Consider the following 20,735-nt stretch of genomic DNA (forward strand, 5'->3'; position numbering starts at 1 on the left):
AAACTCACCCACAGCCGCCGATGCATCACGTGTGTGAAGGAGGAGGCCCCAGCATAGGCTGCAGGGAGTCTCAGCCTGCACCCATCCACCAGGCAGCACCCAGGAGGGTACCATTGGGCGGGGAAAGAGAAGGTAGGAAGGACAGGTGGGAAGAGGAGAAAACCCCAAGAAGGAGGAGAGGCAGTGAGGAGAGGAAAAGGGTTTGCTGGCCACAGCAGTGGGATGGGAGAGGAGCCACAGACAAGGTTCAGATCCACAGCTCTACAGCCCAGGTCGGCCGAGGGACAGGGGTGGCACGGGGGCTCTGGTCACTTTTGGCCAACTGAAGCAGGCTCATGTTGCAGGCGAGGCCCTGCAGCTCCTCCGAGGCCTCGGAGGTCGGGGCACAGTGTTTCCAGATTGGCCTCGGAGGGGCGACCCTCCCAGTGTCCTTGTGGAAGGAGCCTCCCCCGGCAAACACATGGGGCTGCAGCCATCCCCAGGCCAGAGCTTCCTCTTCCTTAATCAAATGTGCATGTCCCAGAAAGAGGCGAGCCCAGCAAGGAGCTGGGTAGAAAAGTAGTCCAGGGACTGCCCATGAGCAGGGAGGGTCCTCTGCAGAGCCACAGGCGGGAGAGGGGGCTGAGGTGTCGGTGCAATTTTCTGGATGAGAGTGGGGGTTGTCCCAGGGAGTAGAGCACCGGAAAGGAGGAACAGAACACGGCAGAGCCAGAGTGGGGGCCCCTACGCCCCATGGGCCCTAACGGGAGGCTGAGAACAGGCACAGCTGTCCCAGCAGCATCTACTGGACCTGACCTACCCTCTGGAAAAGCCTCAGGGGCTGAAGGCGTCCAGGCTGCACCTCTGTTGGCGCCCAGACAGGGCTGCCCGGGGTGCCTGCTCCCGCCTCAGCAAAGAGCTCCACACATGGACCCCAGCCCTCTCCACCCCAGGTCTCCTCACCTGCAGGAGGCCCAGAGCCACACCCCCACTTCCCCACCCCCCACTTGTCCAGCCCAGGGCCTGGACCCTCCCAGACCACCTACCTGAGTCTCGGCCGCAAGGCGGGGCATGGAGGCCGCTCGACCCTGGCTCTCCAGCCCAGGCTGGGGCTCCCCATCAGGGCCCCTCCGGGTTATGCTCTGCATCTGAACGTCCACAGCCTGTGGATACAGCACACGCCTAGTCCCACCACACAAGGCACTTCGGACTCATCTGACCACACCCTGGACTCACTCCATGAGGCACTGGGGTCTCACCCAAATCCATGTCAGTCTCACCTAACCCCCACTGCTGTTCACACGTCCCCCAACCTAGTCTCACACACCCCCCATCCCTGTTCACATATCCCCCACCCCAGTCTCACACATCCCCCACCCCAGTCTCAAAATCCCCCACCCCAGTCTCAAAATCCCCCACCCCAGTCTCAAAATCCCCCATCCCTGTTCACATATCCCCCACCCCAGTCTCACACATCCCCCACCCCAGTCTCACACGTCCCCCACCCCAGTCTCAAAATCCCCCATCCCTGTTCATATGTCCCCCAACCCAGTCCTAAACATCCCCCATCCCTGTTCACATATCCCCCAACCCAGTCTCACTAGCCCCCGGGAGTGCTCACCAGTGCTCCTGACTGCCCCACAGGGATCTCTGTGGAGTGGCCACGCTCCAGGGGTGGCCTGGCCTCGTGGGGCGCATCCTGGGTCCTTTGAGTACCCCAGGAGACAGACTCCTTGATGCCACTCTCTTGGTTTTGTCTGTGGCAGAGAAGACAAACAGATTCCTGTAGGGTCAGAGGCTGCAGGTACCTCACCAATAGCCTGGTGCTTCAACCTGCCAGGCGTCTCCACCACATGCAGCAGAGGTCAGGGGGTTTGGCCACCCTGTTCTGGGCTGAATTGAGCCCTCCTTTGGGCACAAGAGCCCCAACGTGGCGTGTGCACGCTGGACCCAAGCAAAGCCTCATCAAAGGACATGGATCCCAAACAGGGTCAGAGCAGGAAGGGATTCAGAGTGGCAGAGAGGATGCGGAGCACTGCTTACAGCCCACAGTGCTCAAGTCTGAGGGGGGCCTGGGCCCGTCACCCCCTCCTCTGGACAAGAGGCTGATCTGTGAAGTGGCAGCAGGGGTTGTCCTTGCTGCACAGCACTATCCTGGGAAGGAGTGGGGCCACATGTGTACAGCCTGCATTAGGACAGTAGCTGAAGAAGTCCTGCCTATGCCAGCAGACAGCAAGAGGAGCTGTCATGGAGAGGACGGGCTGGGACAGATGAGGGCGAAGCTGTCATGGAGGGGATGGGCTGGGACGGGGGGTAGGGGGCCTTGCCCAGGACTCTTTGGGCTTCCTCCTCCAGGGGCTTCCTCCCTCAGGGGTCCCTTGCTGGTGGCTCCTCCTTACTTCTCTGACCACCCACCCCAAGCCACGATGAGCCTTTCCATCCCTCGGCTCTCTGCTGGGGTGCAGCCTTCTGGCGGAGGCCACCCCACACATGCTCCCCATATGCCTGCCGCAATAGCCCCACCTGGTGATACTTCTGCACTGGTATTTCTCATCACTTGTCTCCCAACTGGCATGGAATGTGTTTGGGTGAGTGCTCATTGTCACGTTCAGTGAAACACTGAAGACCACATTCTTAGTCATACAGGTCGAGTGGCCCTGATCACTCTGAGCTCAGACTGGAGCCTGATGGTCTAAATGGACCACACCCTGACCACAGCAGTGGATGCAGAGATGGCAGAAGGACACACTGGTGGTTGCTGGGGCTTCTGAGAAGCCCCATCCTTTGTCTTCTGAGAGTTGCAAGCAGCTCTCCTTCCATGCTGTCTGGGGCACTGCAGCCCCTGCTGGCACCAGGCACAGAGCGGCTGCAGTGGCAGGCTGGTGCTGAGAGGAGGGGTGGTTAGGAGAACCAGAGCTGGCTCCTAATGCACCGCTAACCCTGAAATAACACCACGTCCAAGGCCAGAGGTGTGCTCGACCCGCTCACTAAATGGCTCAATAAATACCCTCACCAGACCCAGTCTGACTGGGTGCTTTCTAACTTGGAGTTGTAATTGATTTAGGTAGAAACTGCCATCACAGAAATAACAGAAGCTCAATTTCCTGCTGAAAGCCTGGCTTAGATAAACCCCAGACACCTCATTATCTCCTCCCATCTGCACATACAGTCAGAATCAGGACCTTAAATGCAAGGAAGGTTTTCAACAGCATGCTGAAAGCAGAGTGTGGGAATGGGGGGCTGCCAGGGGCTCGAGAGTCAGCCCCCAGGATCTGGGTCCTGAGATTTGGGAGCACACTTTTCTGGGCCACAGTGGGAAAAAGTGATGATTCTTTTAAGTCACCTGCTTCTGGGTGACTTGTTACAAAGAAATATTGTGGCAAGAGTTAAGTGATATAAAAGCAGCTTACCAATTTGTTTACAAAATATAACAGCTTCAGAAATCAGTACCAAAGTGGAGATCTGAGAGGAAAAGTGCCTTACAGGGTTAGAAAGATCAGAGCAGTACAAGGCCATTGACAGAAAGGGGTGGGAGATGGAGGTGGAATCTCAGTGTCTGCTGGCACGGAGGGCCGATGAGGAGCAGGGGCAGGGGCCTCTTGTCTGAAAGGGAAGCAGGTGTGTGTTGGGAATGGGACGTGGTGGTCTAAGTGCTGTTAGGAAGGTGGGTTCGACGAAGCACCTGTCTAATGTCACAGTTAACAATTTTAAAGTCTGCCACAGAAACCCAGCAAAGGAAGGGCCCTTGATTGCTCTCAGGTAGCAAGTACAACGAGCATCTGTAGCAGAGCCAGCCCCTGAGAACTGAGATGTGACCTGGGGGCTCTCTGTCCTTGGAGGGTTGCTAAGGGCCCAAGTGCAGGGTCGGATGGCAGACATGCCCCTCGGGTGCCTCCAAGCTGGTGAACCCAGAGGCCAGTGGAAGTGAGGGCCAGGGAGGTCAAGGAAATGGGATGTCTGCTTCCCCCTTTACTGTCTTTGGACCTCCTCCTGTCCAGCTATGTCCACATCTGGATACTCACATGGCCCCGCCATTGCTGAGGGAGGTGGAACTCTTCTGTCGAAGGAAAACCCGGGCTCCTCGGAGCACAGCCGGCTGTGTCTGCTCCAGGGTGGCCTTCAGAGGGTGGAACAGGGACACAGGACCCATCTGCAAAGGAGGCAAAGGGAAGGGAAAGAGCTCCAATGGGCCTGCAATGTTGCCTCTGTGACCTGCTGTGACCACATGGCACGGGGTGAAAGCCAGGTCATGTTCAAGCCCAGCCTAAGGGCTCTTTCCCCTTAGCAAGGGGCCGCTTGCTTTCCCTAATATGTCCCTAAATATGAGCATGTGACCAAAACAGTGAAGCAAGCCAGGGGACCCTTACAGCATCTCCTCAAAACCTTGCCTGTCAGTGACTTCAGGAAAGCCATCTCACCTCTCAAAACCTCAGTTTCGCTGTCTACACAACTAGGGGATTGGACCAGATTACAGGTGGCAACAATATTCCATCTAATCATCACCTTGAATTGGCCGGTGGGAGTTAGGGTTAGGGTTAGGGTTCGGCTGAGCAAAATTCTGAGATTTCAGGGCTGGGGAAGACTGCTGGATGGATTAGTGATGTCTACCCCAGGTGTGAGAATGGAAGGTGTGGCCTGAGCACCACATATTCTCCATCTGAGGGCTGGGTCAATGTCTCCAGAAGCCCTGGACACCTAGACAATTTTCCAGCAGAGAGACTACATATGGTCACCAAAGACACGGCTGTGTGGGAAGGATGACATCGGGAAGATGGGCCCCCAAATCATCTCAGTCAAAGGCAAGAGCAGAACAGACAATGATCCTGAACCCATCTATCTGAATTTCTTTGCTCTCTGTGTGAAGGGAAAACAGCTCTCCTTTCACCTCTCCAAACAATCCTCCTCAAACGGTCTTCACATCTTCTTCACTTCCACCCCGTAACAACTGTGACACTGCCCAGCCCAGCCCTCATCTTCTGGCCCTGAGTGCTGACTTTCTATGTCAGGAGCTGCCCAGTACCGCCAGCTCACGGAAAGCATAAAGGCTATGTATAGTTTCTGACTTTGGGGGCCAGAGAGGTAGCTGCAAGAATCTTTCATCTTCCTTCTCCTGAGATACTTTTTCCAAGAATGGTGTGCATCTCCCCTGTTGTCAAACCCCCGAAGGATGCCAGAGCCTCGGAGGCATCACAGTTTTCCTGGAAAACTGAGGGCCGCCAGCTACCTGGGAGAGGCCTCCAGGAGCCTGCTGCATCTGGTCTCTGGTGGTTTTGTTCTGCTTGTAGAAGTCGAATATCATCAGAGCTGCATAAACCTTCCCCACTGTCATCTCATCAGCTGGAAAAGAACACAGGAGTTGAGATTCGGAGAAGGGGGCAGAGGATCCATGGAAACACGGGATGGAAGTAAGGTGAGGAAACAGCCACCCCTCCCTCGCCCCCCACAAGGACTCCTGGAAATGCACTGGGACAGAGGGCTCTCAGGCAGAACAAGGGGCTCGGCCACCAGGAGTTCGGCCTACTTGGGGCTCCTCCAGATGCTGACCTGGCTGGCCCTCCTGGCTGCCCTGACTCCTCCTGAGGCCTCTCAAGGCCGGACTGAGGCCATCCCCACCTGCTTAATGTAGGGCCCTTCCTGTGTCTCCTCCCCAGAAAGCAAGATGGAGTTGGGCACCTCCTCCCGCTCCCTCACGTCTCCCACAAGATGGAGTTGGGCATCTCACCGCACTCCCTCACATCCCTGTGGGATCCCCTCCTGCCTTTCCTCTGGATTTTAAAAAATAAATTCCACACACCAGGAGCTCAACACAATAAACCCATGCTCATCTCCACAGCTCCTCTGCCACCCAGGGCTCCCTTGGTTGGAGCTGAGTGCAGACTCACGAGGAGGTGAGCCCACCTCTCCAAGGTGGCCTGCCCTTCATCCCTCACCCTCACCTCCACAGCCCTCCAGCCACTCTGGGTGGGACAGGAAAGGTGGGGGCTGGGGGCATTCTCACCCTCACACTTACGCTTATGGGGTGGTACCAGCAAGTCCAAAGTCTTCTGAGGCAGATTGGCCCACACAACGGAAATCTCCTTCCTCAGCTCTGCATCACACTGATGCTGCTTTGTCCCAGCTGCACCAGGATGATGGTGGGGAAGGGGAAAAGACAGAGATGTTAGGAGCAGCCCTGCAGCCGCCAATGGGGCAGAGCTGGTGCAGGTGGGGAGACGAATGGTGTAGGCGGAGATGGGGTACAGACGGTGCTGGAAGGAGGGTGCAGTGGGAACAAACGCTAATGCAGAAGCTGCTCACAGCTCTCCCTGCCGCGAGTCTGCCCAGAGGAGGAGGCAGGTGAGCAGGGCAACCACCTCACGTGCACACGTGTGTCTGACGTGTGTGCATGCGCTGTGTGCATGTGTGTGCATGCATGTGCACTGCATGTTCGTGTGTGCATGGGACGGGCAATGGGGATTTAGGAGGAAGATGGCAGCACTCCAGCCATTCATCTATTCATTCAACAATATTTACCAAAAAACCCTCAAAAACTTCCCTTCTGGAGTTGACACCACTTTAGTCTACCAATAAAGCAGCAATAAGTAAAACAAAACAAAACAAAACGAAGTGTACTGGAGAGTGCAAAGTGCCAAGGCAAGGAGAGCAGAGCGGGGAAGGGGAATATCAGCAGGGCTGCGACTGTGGACAGGACGGCCATCAAAGTCTTCCGAGGAGGCCCGTGTGCCCTGACGGTAAAAGGAGCCCCCGAGTACACTGGCCCTGCTGTGTCACCCAAAGGGCCAGGGAGGCCTCGGGGCAGGGTGGATGGAGGGCGTGGGCAGGAGGGTTAGGGAAGGCAGTGGAGGGTTTTGAGCAGAGGAATAAAATAATTGGATTCACCTTTCTTAAACATCAGGTTTATTAAGGTACAATTCACATGCAGTGAGAGTCACCCTTTTTCATTTTCTATGAACTTTGGTAAATTCATACACCCATGTACCTAGCACCACCGTCAAGGTATGCAACAGCTGCATCACTCCCAAATTCCTCTGTGCCCCCTTGAGTCAACCACTAGTCCTACTGGCAGCCTCTGCCACCACTGATGTGTTTTGGGTCCCTATAGTTTTGCTCCAGAATGTCATGCCAATGGCATCATACAGCACACTGGCCTTTGAATCTGGCTTCTTTCACCCAGTGTGGTGCATGTGAGAGTCATACACATTGCCGCACGCAACGGTAGCGTGTTTTCTTTTACTCCTGAGTATTCGTTAATTGTACGAATGCACCATTTGTTTATCCATTGCCAATTGATGGACATATGAGTTATTTACAGTTTGGGGCAATTTTGAATAAAGCTGTAAACATTTGCACGTAGATTCTGTGTGGATGTATGTTTTCATTTCCTAAGTGGAATGGCTGGACCATAGAAGTACCTGCAAACTGTCTAAGGGGCTGCACCCTTTTCTTTTCCCACTGGGAACATGTAGAATTCCAGTTGTTCTGCCCTCTCAGCACTAAGTATTGTCATTCTGAAAAGTATTTTGGCAACTACAGTAGAGTGGAGTGTAATCTTTTTTTTTTTTTAAATTCTGGATTTCTCTAATGATTCATGATATTGGGCATTTTTGCGTGTGTTTGTTTGCCTTCCATATATCTTCTTTGATGACATTTCTGTTCAAATCTTTTGTCTGTTTTGGTTGGGTTATTTTCTTAGGGAGTTGTGACAGTTCTTCATATATTATGAATACTAATCCTATAGCAGATATGTGTTTAGCAAATATGTTCTCCAATTTTAGGCTTGTCTTTTTATTCTGGTTTTTTGTTTTGTTTTGAGACAGGGTCTCAATCTGTTGCCCAGGCTGGAGTGCAGTAGTATGAACACAGCTCACTGGAACCTTGAACACCTGGGCTCAAGCAATCCTTCCGCCATAGCCTCCTGAGTAGCTGGGACCACAGGCATGCGCCACCATGCCCAGCTAATTTTTTAAAATTATTTTTTGTAGAGACAGAGCCTCACTTTGTTGTCCAGGCTGGTCTTGAACTCCTGGATTCCAGCAATCTTCCCACCTTTTCTCTCAAAGTTAATCAAAGCTGGGATTGCAGGTACAAGCCACTGCACTTGGCCTCATTTTTAAAAATATATTTCGTGGCGGGGCACAGTGGCTCACGCCTGTAATTCCAGCACTATGGGAGGCCGAGGCGAGTGGATCATTTGAGGTCAGGAGTTCAAGACCAGCCTGGCCAACATGGTGAAACCCCGTCTCTACTAAAAATACAAAAATTAGTTGGGTGTGTTGGCATGTGCCTGTAATCCCAGCTACTTGGGAGGCTGAGGCAGGGGAATCATTTGAACCCAGGAGGCAGAGGCTGCAGTGAGCTGAGATTGCACCACTGCACTGCAGCCTGGGCAACAGAGCGAGACTCTGTCTCAAATATATATATGTGTGTATATATATGTATATATATGTCTGTGTATATATATATATATATATATATATATATATGTATCATATAGCAAAGTTTCGCTGTAGTTCAATTTATCGATTTTTTCCATTTGAGATGGAGTCTCGGTCTGTCACCAAGGCTGGAGTGCAGTGGCACAATCTTGGCTCACTGCAACCTCCAACTCCCAGGTTCAAGCAATTTTCCTGCCTCAGCCTCCCAGGGACTACAGGTGCACACCACCAGGCCCAGCTTTTTTTTTTTTTTTTTTTTTTTGTATTTTTAGGAGGGACGGGTTTCACCATGTTGGCCAGGCTGGTCTCGAACTCATGACCTCAGGTGATCCGCCTGCTTTGGCCTCCCAAAGTGTTGGAATTACAGGCATGAGCCACCAACGCCTGGCCTTGTGTTTTCTATACAGGTTTCATAATTTTAGATTTTACATTTCTGTCTACAATCCATTTCAAGTTATTTTTTGTACAGGGTAAAAGGTATGTGCTACGGATCAAGCTGTCCCCAACTCCAGTCCACATGTAGAAGCCCTAACCCCCAGATGCGACTGTATTTGGTGACAGGGCCTATAAGGAGGTGATCAGTTCAAGGAGATTCTAAGTGTGGGGCCCTGATCCACAGAATCAGTGGTCTCATAGGAGACACCTGGAAATCCACTTGCTCTTTTTCTCTCCCTGCACACACAGAGGAAAGTCTGTGTGAGGACACAGCAGGACCATGGCTGTTTACCAGCCAAGAGAAGAGGCCTAAGAGTGACACCCACCTCACAAGCACAAACTCTTGGACTTCTGGCTTCCAGAACTGTGAGAAATACATTTCTTTTTTTTTTTTTTTTTTTTTTTTTTTTTTTTTTTTTTTTTTTGAGACGGAGTCTCGCTCTGTCGCCCAGCCTGGAGTGCAGTGGCGCAATCTCGGCTCACTGCAAGCTCCGCCTCCCGGGTTCACGCCATTCTCCTGCCTCAGCCTCTCCGAGTAGCTGGGACTACAGGCGCCCGCCACCACGCCCGGCTAATTTTTTTGTATTTTTAGTAGAGACGGGGTTTCACCGTGGTCTCGATCTCCTGACCTCGTGATCCGCCCGCCTCGGCCTCCCAAAGTGCTGGGATTACAAGCGTGAGCCACCACGCCCGGCCAGAAATACATTTCTTTTGTCTAAGCTGCGGCATTTTCTTGTGGCAGCCCGAGCACGCTAAAACAGCATGTCAAGAATGTTTCTCTTTTTGCATAGGATTGTCTAAATTTCTCCAGCATCATTTGTAGAAAAGATTATCTTTTCTCCATTAATTGCCTTTCCAAGTTTGTTAAAAATCAACTGACCGTTTAAGTGAGTCTATGATACATGATTGATGAAGCTTTCCTTAATTCCTACTTTATGTAAAATTTTAAAAATCATGAATGGATGTTGAATTTTGTCAAATGCTTTTTCTTTATCTATTGAGATAATCATATAGTTTTCCTTCTTTGATACAGTAAACTATATTAACTGATTTTCAAACATTGAACCTAACTTATCCTGGGGTAAACCCCACTTGTGTCATCATATATTATCTTTTAAAATATATTCAGTTTGGCCGTGTGCAGTGGCTCACACCTGTAATCCCAGCACTTTGGGAGGAGGCTGAGACAGGTGGATCACGAGGTCAGGAGATGGAGACCATCCTGACTAACATGGTGAAACCCCATCTCTACTAAAAATACAAAAAAGTTAGCCGGCGTGGTGGCGTGCACCTGTAGTCCGAGCTACTCGGGAGGCTGAGGCAGGAGAATAGCATGAACCCAGGAGGCAGACCTTGTAGTGAGCCGAGATTGCGCCACTGCACTCCAGCCTGGGCAACAGAGTGAGACTCCATCTCAAAAAAAAAAAAAAAAAAAAAATTCAGTTTGCTGAAAGATTATGTTGAAGATTTAAAAAATCTATGTTCATAAGGGATATTCATCTGTAGTTTTCTTGTCATGTCTTTGTCTAGTTTTGTTATCAGAGCAAAGCTGGCCTCTGAAAATAAAATAAGTTGGAAAATATTCCCTTTTTCCACTTTTTGGAAGAGTCTATACAGAATTGGCATTATTTCTTCCTTAAACAGTTGGTAGACTTCAATAAAGAAGCCATTTGGACCTGGGATTGTCTTTCTTGGAAGGTTTTTCCACTCTAAACTTAATTTAATATACATGGTATTACGAAGCTTTTGCTTTTTTTTTCTTTTTTTGAGACGGAGTCTCACTCTGTCACCCAGGCTGGAGTGCAGTGGCGCAATCTCGGCTCACTGCAAGATCTGCCTCCTGGGTTCACGCCATTCTCCTGCCTCAGCCTCCCGAGTAGCTGGGACTACAGGCACCCCCACCACACCCGGCTAATTTTTTGTATTTTTAGTAGAGATGGGGTTTCACTGTGTTAGCCAGGATGGTGTCCGTCTCCTGACCTCGTAATCGGCCCACCTCAGCCTCCCAAAGTGCTGGGATTACAGGCGTGAGCCACCGGGGGCGCCTGGCCTTTTTTTTTTTTTTTAGAGACTGGGTCTCGCTCTGTCGCCCAGGCTGGAGTATAGTGGCATGATCTCGGCTCACTGCAACTTCCTCCTCCCAGGTTCAAGCGATTCTCTTACCTCAGCCTCCCATGTAGCCGAGACTACAGGCACACATCGCCACACCTGGCTAATTTTTTGTATTTTAGTAGAGACAGGGTTTCACTGTGTTGTCCAGGTTGGTCTCGAACTTCTGAGCTCAGGCAATCTGCCTGCCTTGGCCTCCCAAAGTGTTAGGACTACAGGCGTGAGCCACTGCGCCCGGCCATTAGTCTTTTTTTTAACCTGATCACTCTGGCTGTTGTGTTGAAGGCAGACAGAAGGGGCCAAGGGCAGAAGTGGATGAATTAGAAGCTGCGGCAGCAACAGCTGACAGCCAGAGGAGGCGGCGGTGGGGGAAGGGAGAGGAGTGGCCACATTTTGGATATATTTTAAAGACAGAGTCAAGAAAATATGAGAGAGAAGGCATGAATCAGAAATGGGATAAGAAAGGAGGAGAAAAGGACGATCCTCAGCCTGTGCAACACAGCGAACCCCCATCTCTAAAAAATATACAAAAACTAGTAGGGAGGAGTGGTGCCTGCAATCCCAGCACTTGGGAGGCCGAGGCAGGAGGATCGCTTGAGCCTGGGAGGTGGAGGCTGCAGTGAGCCGTGACTGCACCATTGCACTCCAGCCTGGGTGACAAAGTGAGACCCTATCATAAATAAATAAATAAATAAATAAATAAATAAAATAAGATGACTTCTAAGGTTTCGGCTTGAGCATTGACTGAGATGGGGAAGGCTGTGGGGGAAAATTTGAAGTTCAGGAGAGAAGTCAGGACTAAAAATACAAAATTGGATTGATGTTATTTAAAGCCATGGGAATAGGTGAGATGATAAAGGAGTGAGTGTGGAGAACATTCCATGGCACAAAGGCACACCCAGAGTTTGTGGGATCAGAGAAACAGATAAAAAAGGTTCAAAGAGAAGAAAATGCAAACGGAGAAACGGCCATGGACAGCCCATGAACTGGGGATGTGCCTCGGCCTTTGAGTCGAGCAATGTGGAGGCCTGGAGACCCCAAGGGCAGCTCTGGTGAAGCTGGAAAGAGCCCCCGGCATGTGGGAAAGGGAAATCAGAGACAACCTCTCAAGACCATTAGAAAGGAGAGAATAGGGAAGTCGACAAAGGGGAAGATAACTTTTTTTTTTGTTTTCAAGACGGAGTCTGGCTCTGTCACCAGGCTGGAGTGCAATCTCAGCTCACTGCAACCTCCGCCTCCCAGGTCCAAGCCTGCCTCAGCCTCCCGAATAGCTGAGACTACAGGCACAAACCGCCACCACCACGCCCACCTAATTTTTGTATTTTTAGTAGAGACGGGGTTTCACCATGTTGGCCAGGATGGTGTCGATCTCCTGACCTCGTAATCTGCCCACCTTGGCCTCCCGAAGTGCTGGGATTACAGGCATGAGCCACCGCACCCAGCGGAGAACTTTTTAAAGATGGAAGAAATAATCGGGTGTTTATATGCTGACACAAATAATCCGGTAGAGAGAAAAACTGCCAGGGCAAAAAACAGTATGGCATTGCCACTATGGCATCCTTGGGGAGACGTGAGGCTTGGTGCACAAAGCAGGAGATGGGGCAGACGCAGGGGGGCGGGGGTGGGGCAGGGCCCTCTGGGGCTGTAATCTCCTCTGTGGTGGGGAAGGTGGATGTGGGGAAGAACACACTAGGGGCTCCTTCTCTCCTTGCTTTGGCATCACTCTGTGGTTCTGCTCATCAGATCAGGGTTAGGGTTAGGGTTAGATGGGCTCACTATGGGAACGGGCCAAGGGCATGCAGGCTCATCCCCAGGGAGGGCGCTGGCTGTGGTGAGGCTTGGCCAGGCTGTGTCGTGGTTCCACCACCAGCTGGCTCTGAATTACCTGGGCAATTTATGAAATCTCACCATGCCTCAGTTTCCTTACCTGAAAATGGGATCATTGCAGTGCTAATGTGCAGACGGTTACCAGGCGAAAAAGCCAGTGCCCCACAGGGTAGGCATCCTGTGCAGCTGTCCTCAGAACCCTCCAGACACAGCTGGCCCCTCACCCTCCTCCCTGCGTGTCCTCCTGGGGCTGACACTGAGGGTGGGGGTGCACATCCCTGGGTCCGGGGCCCTCCTTCCGAGGCTGCCTTGCTCACCTGGGGCCAGCTTGATCTCCAGTGCCGTCCGGATGAGGGCCATCAGTGTGGACGTGAAGTGGACAGTCATGTCCTCGTTGGAGATGGGCATGTTCATGCGAACCAGGCGCTAGGGACAAGCAGGGCCGGTCAGGGCCAGGCCTGCTGGGGTCACCCCCCACCCCAAGACTACGCAATGATGGGGTCCCTGGAGGCTGGGCTGGGCATCCCAGTGGTGGTGCCTGCAGGTGCCTAGGCCTGAGTGAGGTGGGGCGTGTGGGAGTTTTGCCAGCATTCACACTCTCCCCTGGACTCCCCGTCCCGCAAATCTAGCTGAGGACCCTCCTGGCTGCAGAAAAGTAGAACTCCAGGTAAAGACTGGAGCCTTGATCCCTCTGAAAGCACAGCCACCTCCTCACCCCGAGGGACCCCTGCCTGTGGCTGAATGGAGGAGTGTAGCCTTGGCTGGGGAGGAGGAGCGGCAGCCACAGACAGAAGGGGGTCCCTGTGCTCATTGCTCTGCCCACCCCCGTCTTCTCCTCCCACCACTTGGATCATCTGGACGAGGAGTAGGTGGTCCAGGGTGCCTCTCTGGGGCCCAGCTCCCAGTGGGGGCCCCTAGAGGTGACATCCTGGTTTTAGCTCAGGTCCAGTGAGGCTTCTGCCTCTCACCACCCAGCATGAGGCCTGGGAGAGATGCTCGACGTCACTAAAAGGCAGAGCCCATTTCTGCGCAAGGCAGCTCCTGCTGCTGGAAGGACAGGAACAGATGGGACTGCCCAGGGCTGCAGGCTGAGGCTGCTGCACTTCAGAGCGGGCTGGGGCAGTGTCCTGCAGCTCTGCTCCATCTCCCTCTCAGGTGGACAGCCCGTTGCCAGTTTTCAGGGCCAGAACAGCTGGAGACGAGCTCGTGTCTGCACCACAGTCCTCTGGCCCCAGCCAGTGCTGCCCAGAGACCCGAGCTCTAAGAACTGAAGAGGCCTCAAGGAGGAAATGCATCTCAAGTGTGCCTGGAATATTTTGAGCGTGGGGAGCAAGGAGCTGGCCAAGTGGAGCCCCAGGAGCACTGTCCAGCTGGAGATAGGAGCTCCTCCCCAGGGTCTGCCTGTCCTTGCCCAAGCCTGCAACCTGTGGCAGGACAGCCCCTTCTCTAGGGAGGGCCACACAGCCCTGCCCCTAGCATCGTGGCCCCAAATCCAGAGGCCTCAGCCTAACAGCTGGTGGGGTGTGGATGCAAGCCGGGCTGGAGACACGAGCCTCACTCTGGCCCCGAATGCTGGCAAAGCCCCACTTGCCACGTCCAGTCCTAGTCCCAGGGCTTTGCACAGCATGTGTGTGCAGCGCAACAGGAGTAAACGGCTTCCCAGAGAACAGCAGCCCTGCAGACCAGCAGGGATGGCAGTGTGAGGGGCCAAGGAATTCCTCTCCCAGAGAACGGCAGCCCTGCAGACCAGCAGGGATGGCAGTGTGAGGGGCCAAGGAATTCCTCTCCCAGAGGGCAGGCGTTGGGGGGCCTTGGGGATAGCAGTGAAGGCAGAGCAGGCAGGTGATTTCCAAGAAGGAAGAGCTCTGCCCAGGGCACTGGAGGGCTGCCCTCCCCAGGGGTGCCATCAGCCCACTCCAGGTCCCAAAGAGCCAAGAATCTCAGGAGGAAGCCAAGAGGCAAGGCCAGGGCAAACAAACAGGTGTCTCTGCCCTGGGCCCTCCAAGGTGTGGTGCTCTGGGCATCTCCTGGACCCTCCTCAGCTCATCTGGCCCTTCTGCTCCCACCCTGAGGCCTCCCTTGGTCTCTCCATGCCCAGAACCTTGGAGTCAGCCAGCACAGCTGGGTGGGGCTCCAAAGGCTGTTCTGTCATGGCCCTGCCTGCTCGCTCCAGCGCCAAGTGTGGACAGAGCTCTCCTTCTTGGGGACAAAGCTACAGCCTTGCATGCAGGACCCCCAGGCAGGCACAATGCAGGGGCAGGGCAGGGGCTGAGGATGGCTTGGAGGAGCCACTTGGCTCCCACAGGCTGCACTGAGTCGGGTGACAAAGACCTAGAGTAAGGGCACAGAGACCGTGAGGACAAGAGCTGTCCACAGCACCAGAGACGAAAGCTCTGGCAGGAAGCTTCCTCAGACAGACTCAGGAAAGTCTTCCTCAGGGAGACTGAGGAAAGCTCTAGGCACGTGCTGGCTGAACCACAGGCCGTTTGCCGGAGAGCAGCGGGGCCTCAGGAGGGCTCTCGGGTAGGTGGGTGGGTGCTGGGGGAATGAAGGTGCTTACACATGGAGGGTATGAGGTGGGACTGGGGACAGCTGGGCAGATGGAACAGGTTTAGGGCTGGGCCATGTGACCTGCTTGCCCACCCAGGAGGGAGGCCTGGAGGCATCCCTCGATTTACCCCCTTCGTGGCAACTCAGCATCCCATGACTCCTGGGCCCTGAGGCCATCCCCATCCTCCAGCAGCCCTCTGAGGCCCCAGGAATAATAGCAAGATGCCTCTCCCCGGCACCCCTTTCCTTCTCAATGCTACAGTGCCTCTTCCCCACCATGGAGCCTAGAAAGTCCCTGGAGACTGCAGCCTGGGCCCAGGGAGCCTCTGCACTTGCTGAGCTGGGGAGGGGGTTGTACAGAAGCACCAGAGGCCCTGCAGGCCCCACCTGCTCCCAGGGCCAGACCCAGAGGGCTGGACAGCTCCATCCATACCAGGGGCTTAGAGCTTTGTTCTGAGCCCAGAACAAAAACCATCTCTGTCAAACAAGTGGTCTGTCCCGTCATTCCTAGGAAAGGAAGGGAGGGAGAAAAGGCAGGGAGGAGGGTCTAGTTCTGTCTTCCTGAGCCTCCAGGGGACTCTCAGAGGGGGCAGCTCAGGTTATGGGGACAAGAGGCCAGTGAGACATCATGGTGGCCACGTCCCTCTGTCTGGGAAGGAAACTGGGATGGGGCTGAAGAGAAAGACACAGTGAGGCGGCCGGGGGCGCACAGCAGAGCGGCAGACAGACAGCCGGGCACCCTGAGAGGGAGAGGGAGAGGAGCCGGGAGAGCCGGCGAGCGCCCTCAGCAAGCACACGCAGCCTCCTGGGGGCGGGTCAGGGTCAGGGTCAGGGTCAGGGTCTACCTTGTAAGCCACTCGAGCAGGGCATTTCTTCCCCAGCCCCAGAGGTGGGGACATGTGTTTCAGCATCTCAAACATGTCATTGTAACTGATGCGCCCACTGGAAACCCATCCCAGCGAGGCCAGGGCACAGTGGGGTGGTCCACAGGAGGAGCGGCAGCAGGAGGGGAGCGGGGAGGGGAGCGGGGTGGGGGGCAGGGAGGAAGCAGACAAGAAAACAGAGCCAGTTAATCAAAGTGTCGGATTCAAAGCCCAAATCAAAATAAGTAAAATGAGGGATTTCTCTGCTTGGCTTGACCCCCTCCTGGCCCCCCACCCCCGAGCCTCACCTCCTCACTCCAGCCCCACGCAGGGCAGTGGGCAGTGGGCAGTGGGCGGGGGTGGCGTCTGAGCTAATGAACATGGAGGGGTGAGGGAGGGCTGCATCGGGGCGGCTTTGGGTTGGTAATTTCTGATTTTACTCTTTTAAAAATCACAGTGAATGCCAATCAGAAAAGAGCTGGTTCACCCTGCCGGAAGAGCTGGCAGGCAGGGTCAGGTGGCAGATGAGGCAGTGGCTGAGAACCACGGCAGAGATATCAGCTTTCCTTATGGTCAGATTTGCTTCCAAGTGAGGCTAGAGGCTAAAAAGGTGGAGAAGATCTGAAACAAACCAGAAAACTAAAGAGGGAGCCCTGAAGCTGTAGAGCCAAAACCTAACCTTGGGGCAAGTCCTGCTTCAAGCCCAGAGACGCCCGAGGCCAGCCCAGGGCAGGGCTGCTGCTGGGGCTCAGGGCTGGGTGGGAAATGGGAGACTGCGGGAGAGGGAGGAGCTGGGGGGACATGGCCTGGGGCCACCTTGCACCAGCTCTGACAGCAAAGGGGCAGGTTGCAGGATCTAGGAACCTAAAGGCTCCAATGACAGTCTTCCCAAGTAGAGAGGCCACGAGGCCTGGGGCCTACCTCCAACCCTGGGACACCTGCTTGTGGGCTTGGGGTCCTAGAGACAGCCAGATTCAGGTGGCCCAGGAGAGAAAGGGGACAGCCTCTTCCTGGCAGATAGATCTGCCCTGGGGCCTTGCCCTCCTCCCACAGTTCAAGACCAGGGGCTCCTTGGCTGAGCTGAGCCCATCACTCCAGAGGCAAAGCAGGATGGCTTGTCTTTGGCCCCTACTCTGCCTCTGCCCTTTCCTCCCCCAGGGACTGGTGAGCCACTGGGTTACTGGGCTCTTCCGACCCAGAGGACGGCTGCTCCTGGGAGGCCTGTGCCCGTGCTCCCTTCCTCTGGGGCTCTCGGCCTTTGGCCTGACCATCAGCTCATTCTCGAAAGCTCGGAGGAAAAACCGGGCAAGTCGGCTGCTTCCTTGATGCAGGAGGGATCTAGCCCCCATCTCCCACCCAGCTAGCTGGTCCCAGCCAGAAAGCTTTCTGTGCACTCTCAAAAGGCTGCCTGTCCCCAGCCAGCTAGAAGGGTCAGGGGAGATTAGACAGGGAACCAAAGCGTCCAGGAGGCTGGAGTGCGGGGCAGGACAGGAGGAAAGAAAGGTGAGGCGTCACCATTCCCAAACCAGGCAGGGAGTGTGTGCTGTGTGCGTTTCGGGCAGGGAAGTATGTTGGATGGAGGCTCTGAAGTTGCAAACCTTGTAGGCCAACCTACGAGGGCAGTTCTTCCCTAAGCCAACGGGTGGCGCAATACAACGCAACAAACTGTACATATCCTTATAATGAATCCGGCAACTGGAAAGGAAACGTCACAGGTTATGGCAACAAAGGCAGGATGGAGCCCAACCCGCCCGCCCGCCCAGCCTGTGATGGGAAGACCGGCCTCGCGCAGGTGTGGCGGCGGAGGTGAGGGGTGCACTGGACAGGTGGCACCTCGCTGGGGGACTGGGGCTTGGAGCTCCCCGGGAGGTGTGGCAACCCCAGCGAAATTTCCGGAGCCCGATGTGTGCAGGAGCCGCTCCACACAGAACACTGCCCTGCCCCTCCCTCTTGGTCATCTCTTCCTCTCACTCCCTGAGTGACGATGCTCCCTGGCCCTCCCAGGTCAGCCAAACCCTCTGACGCCTGGCTTTGTCACCACCACAGCAAGGCAGGTCTGCTTCTCTATCACAGCAACCTCAGAGGCCCACACCCATTTGCCTCCTGACTGACCCTGTCTCCCTGAACACTCTGTGTCCTCCCCTGGAAGCCCTGGTCCAGCTAAGGACCTCCTCTCATCGTAGGCTGGCGTCCTTGGATCACCACCAATGCTCCTCTCTCCTACAGTGTAGCCCCCTCGGTCCAATCAGCTCCAAATCATGTTGAATTTCCTTCTGTAAAAGGGAAGAAACAGGAAGCCCCACCTTGGCCTCACCAAACGTGTTTGCTAAGGTTGTTGCAGCCAAGGGACCACCACGGGGGGCTGGACACACGTGAGACCTCCCACCCTCCCCATCTGTCTCTGCCCATCAAGCCCAGGTGAAAAGTGTGGGCCTGACACCATCACTCCTCAATTCAAGGACTGTACCCACTGTCTGTAAAGCAAAATCAAAGCGACTTGTTTAACCAATTTCAATGCCTTTCTCAACCGGTCTCAGCCTTCCTTGCAGCCCCTCTGCAATGCACTTTCCTCTCCAGCCTGACAGAAGCCACCTGGCCTCCCTCTCCCCTCTGCCCCACCTCCCATCCCCAGCTCAATCCATCCTATTTCTCTAGTGCTCAATCCTTCCTATTCCTTTAAGTTCTGCTCAAATGGCACCTCCTCTCATTCTTCAGGCCGGACATGGCCTCTCCTTCCTCAGAAATGCCCTGGCCTTGAGCTAGTCACCATGTGGTCTCACTGCCAAGCCTGGCTGAGTGTTCTGACAGCATGTGCCTGTTTCACCTTTGGGCCCCTGCCCCAGCACATGGCAGATGCCCAGGAGATGTTATTAGACAGGTGGGTGGACACAGAAATGAGCAGCCAGATTGCTGCAAGAAGTGTGACTGCAATTCTCCCCTCAAGTCGCCAGGCTTCACGCCACAGGGTTGAAGCAACAACAATAGGAAGGTTGGGAAATGCAGCACCAGGGTGAACAGTTCCGTGCCTTCAGAATCCACCCACAGCAGGCACGTGCATACCACAGGCACACACACACACACACACACACACACACAGGCACATGTGCACCACAGGCACGTGCATACCACATGCACACCACAGGCACGTGTACACCACAGACATGTGCACACCACAGGCACACACATGCACACATGGGCACATGTGCACCACAGGCACGTGTACACCTCAGGCACATGCACACCCACAGGCACACACAGGCACGTGCACACCACAGGCACACACACACACAAAGACACGTGCACACCACAGATACACACGCACACATGGGCACATGTGCACCACAGGCACGTGCACACCCACAGGCACACAAAGGCACATATGCACCACAGGCACATGTACACCACAGACACATGCACACCACAGGCACACACACGCACACAAAGGCACATGCACACCACAGGCACGTGCATACCACAGGCACACACAGGCAGGTGCACACCCACAGGCACACACTGGCACGTGCACCACAGGCATGTGCATACCACAGGCACAGGTACACCAGACACGTGCACACCACAGGCACACACAGGCATGTGCACATCCACAGGCACACACACGTGCACACCACAGGCACACACACGCACACACGGGCATGTGCACACACACACAGGTGCACATGCCATTCATACACACATCCACATACAACCACACAGGCATGCACGCACAAACATTCAGTTCACTTGCACACATATACACACATGCACACATATATACAATCATATGTGCACACACACGTGAACATGCACACACGTGCGTGCCTACATGTGCATAAAACACATGTCGACATCTGTGTGCATGCATGCACAACACACGTGTACACATGCACATGTGCACATGCACAGAGTGCACATGTGGTCACACTGTGCAAACACGCACACAAGACAGTCATGTACATGCATACATGTCCTGTTTGTGCACACATGCACAGTCACACGTGTGCACACACAACTCAGGAAATTTCCTAAAATTTTGTTGTTTCAAAGTTTCTCCCAAAGAACGACGAGCCATAGAGTGGTCCCCTGGGAAATGACTACATCACTGCGTTTGTCACGGAGGCTACCAAAAAGGCTCAAAGTGCCCTGTGCTCTGCTCAGGATGCAGGATCCAGGCCCAATCTGCTCAGCTGCCTCTGCTGGGCCCCTCGGCCTGTCCTGGCCATCTTGGGCTATGTAGGGTGAGCCCAGGCTGCTCGTGGGGGCAGAATCATGTGTTGCTCACAGGTCACATCTGTGCTATTTCAAGGCCCACAGGTTTTGTGTATTATTTTGTATGTGCTACCTCTGGGGTGAGGCTTGTATTCTGTCGTTTACTCTTCAATAAGCACCTCTCATATCCCCGACTGCCTATGTCTTCCAAGGACCCCGGCTCTGAGACTCTGGCTTTGGTACCACTGTGCATGGTAACCAAGCTGCCATCTGGCCCAAGTCCACTGCCCGTTCTTCCTGCCTGTGCTCTTGTCGGCGGCTGACCGTGGAA

The 20,735-nt window shown here is 54.3% G+C and overlaps 1 protein-coding gene across 4 annotated transcripts in view; it reads right to left on the reverse strand.

Moving 5' to 3' along the window:
* CACNA1B (calcium voltage-gated channel subunit alpha1 B) overlaps positions 1–20,735 on the reverse strand; it is a 243,833-nt gene that overhangs the window by 4,859 nt on the left and 218,239 nt on the right. For all 4 annotated transcript variants that reach the window (XM_055270114.2, XM_063636690.1, XM_055270113.1 and 1 more), the window contains 7 exons: positions 16,181–16,277; positions 13,103–13,211; positions 5,990–6,097; positions 5,204–5,316; positions 4,002–4,129; positions 1,601–1,736; positions 1,026–1,142 (listed from right to left, as the gene is read on the reverse strand). In XM_055270114.2, the coding sequence (XP_055126089.1) occupies positions 1,026–1,142; positions 1,601–1,736; positions 4,002–4,129; positions 5,204–5,316; positions 5,990–6,097; positions 13,103–13,211; positions 16,181–16,277 (808 nt within the window). The remainder of the gene's footprint in view (positions 1–1,025; positions 1,143–1,600; positions 1,737–4,001; positions 4,130–5,203; positions 5,317–5,989; positions 6,098–13,102; positions 13,212–16,180; positions 16,278–20,735) is intronic.

This window comes from Symphalangus syndactylus, chromosome 3, assembly GCF_028878055.3.
Source record: "Symphalangus syndactylus isolate Jambi chromosome 3, NHGRI_mSymSyn1-v2.1_pri, whole genome shotgun sequence".
NCBI lineage: Eukaryota > Metazoa > Chordata > Mammalia > Primates > Hylobatidae > Symphalangus > Symphalangus syndactylus.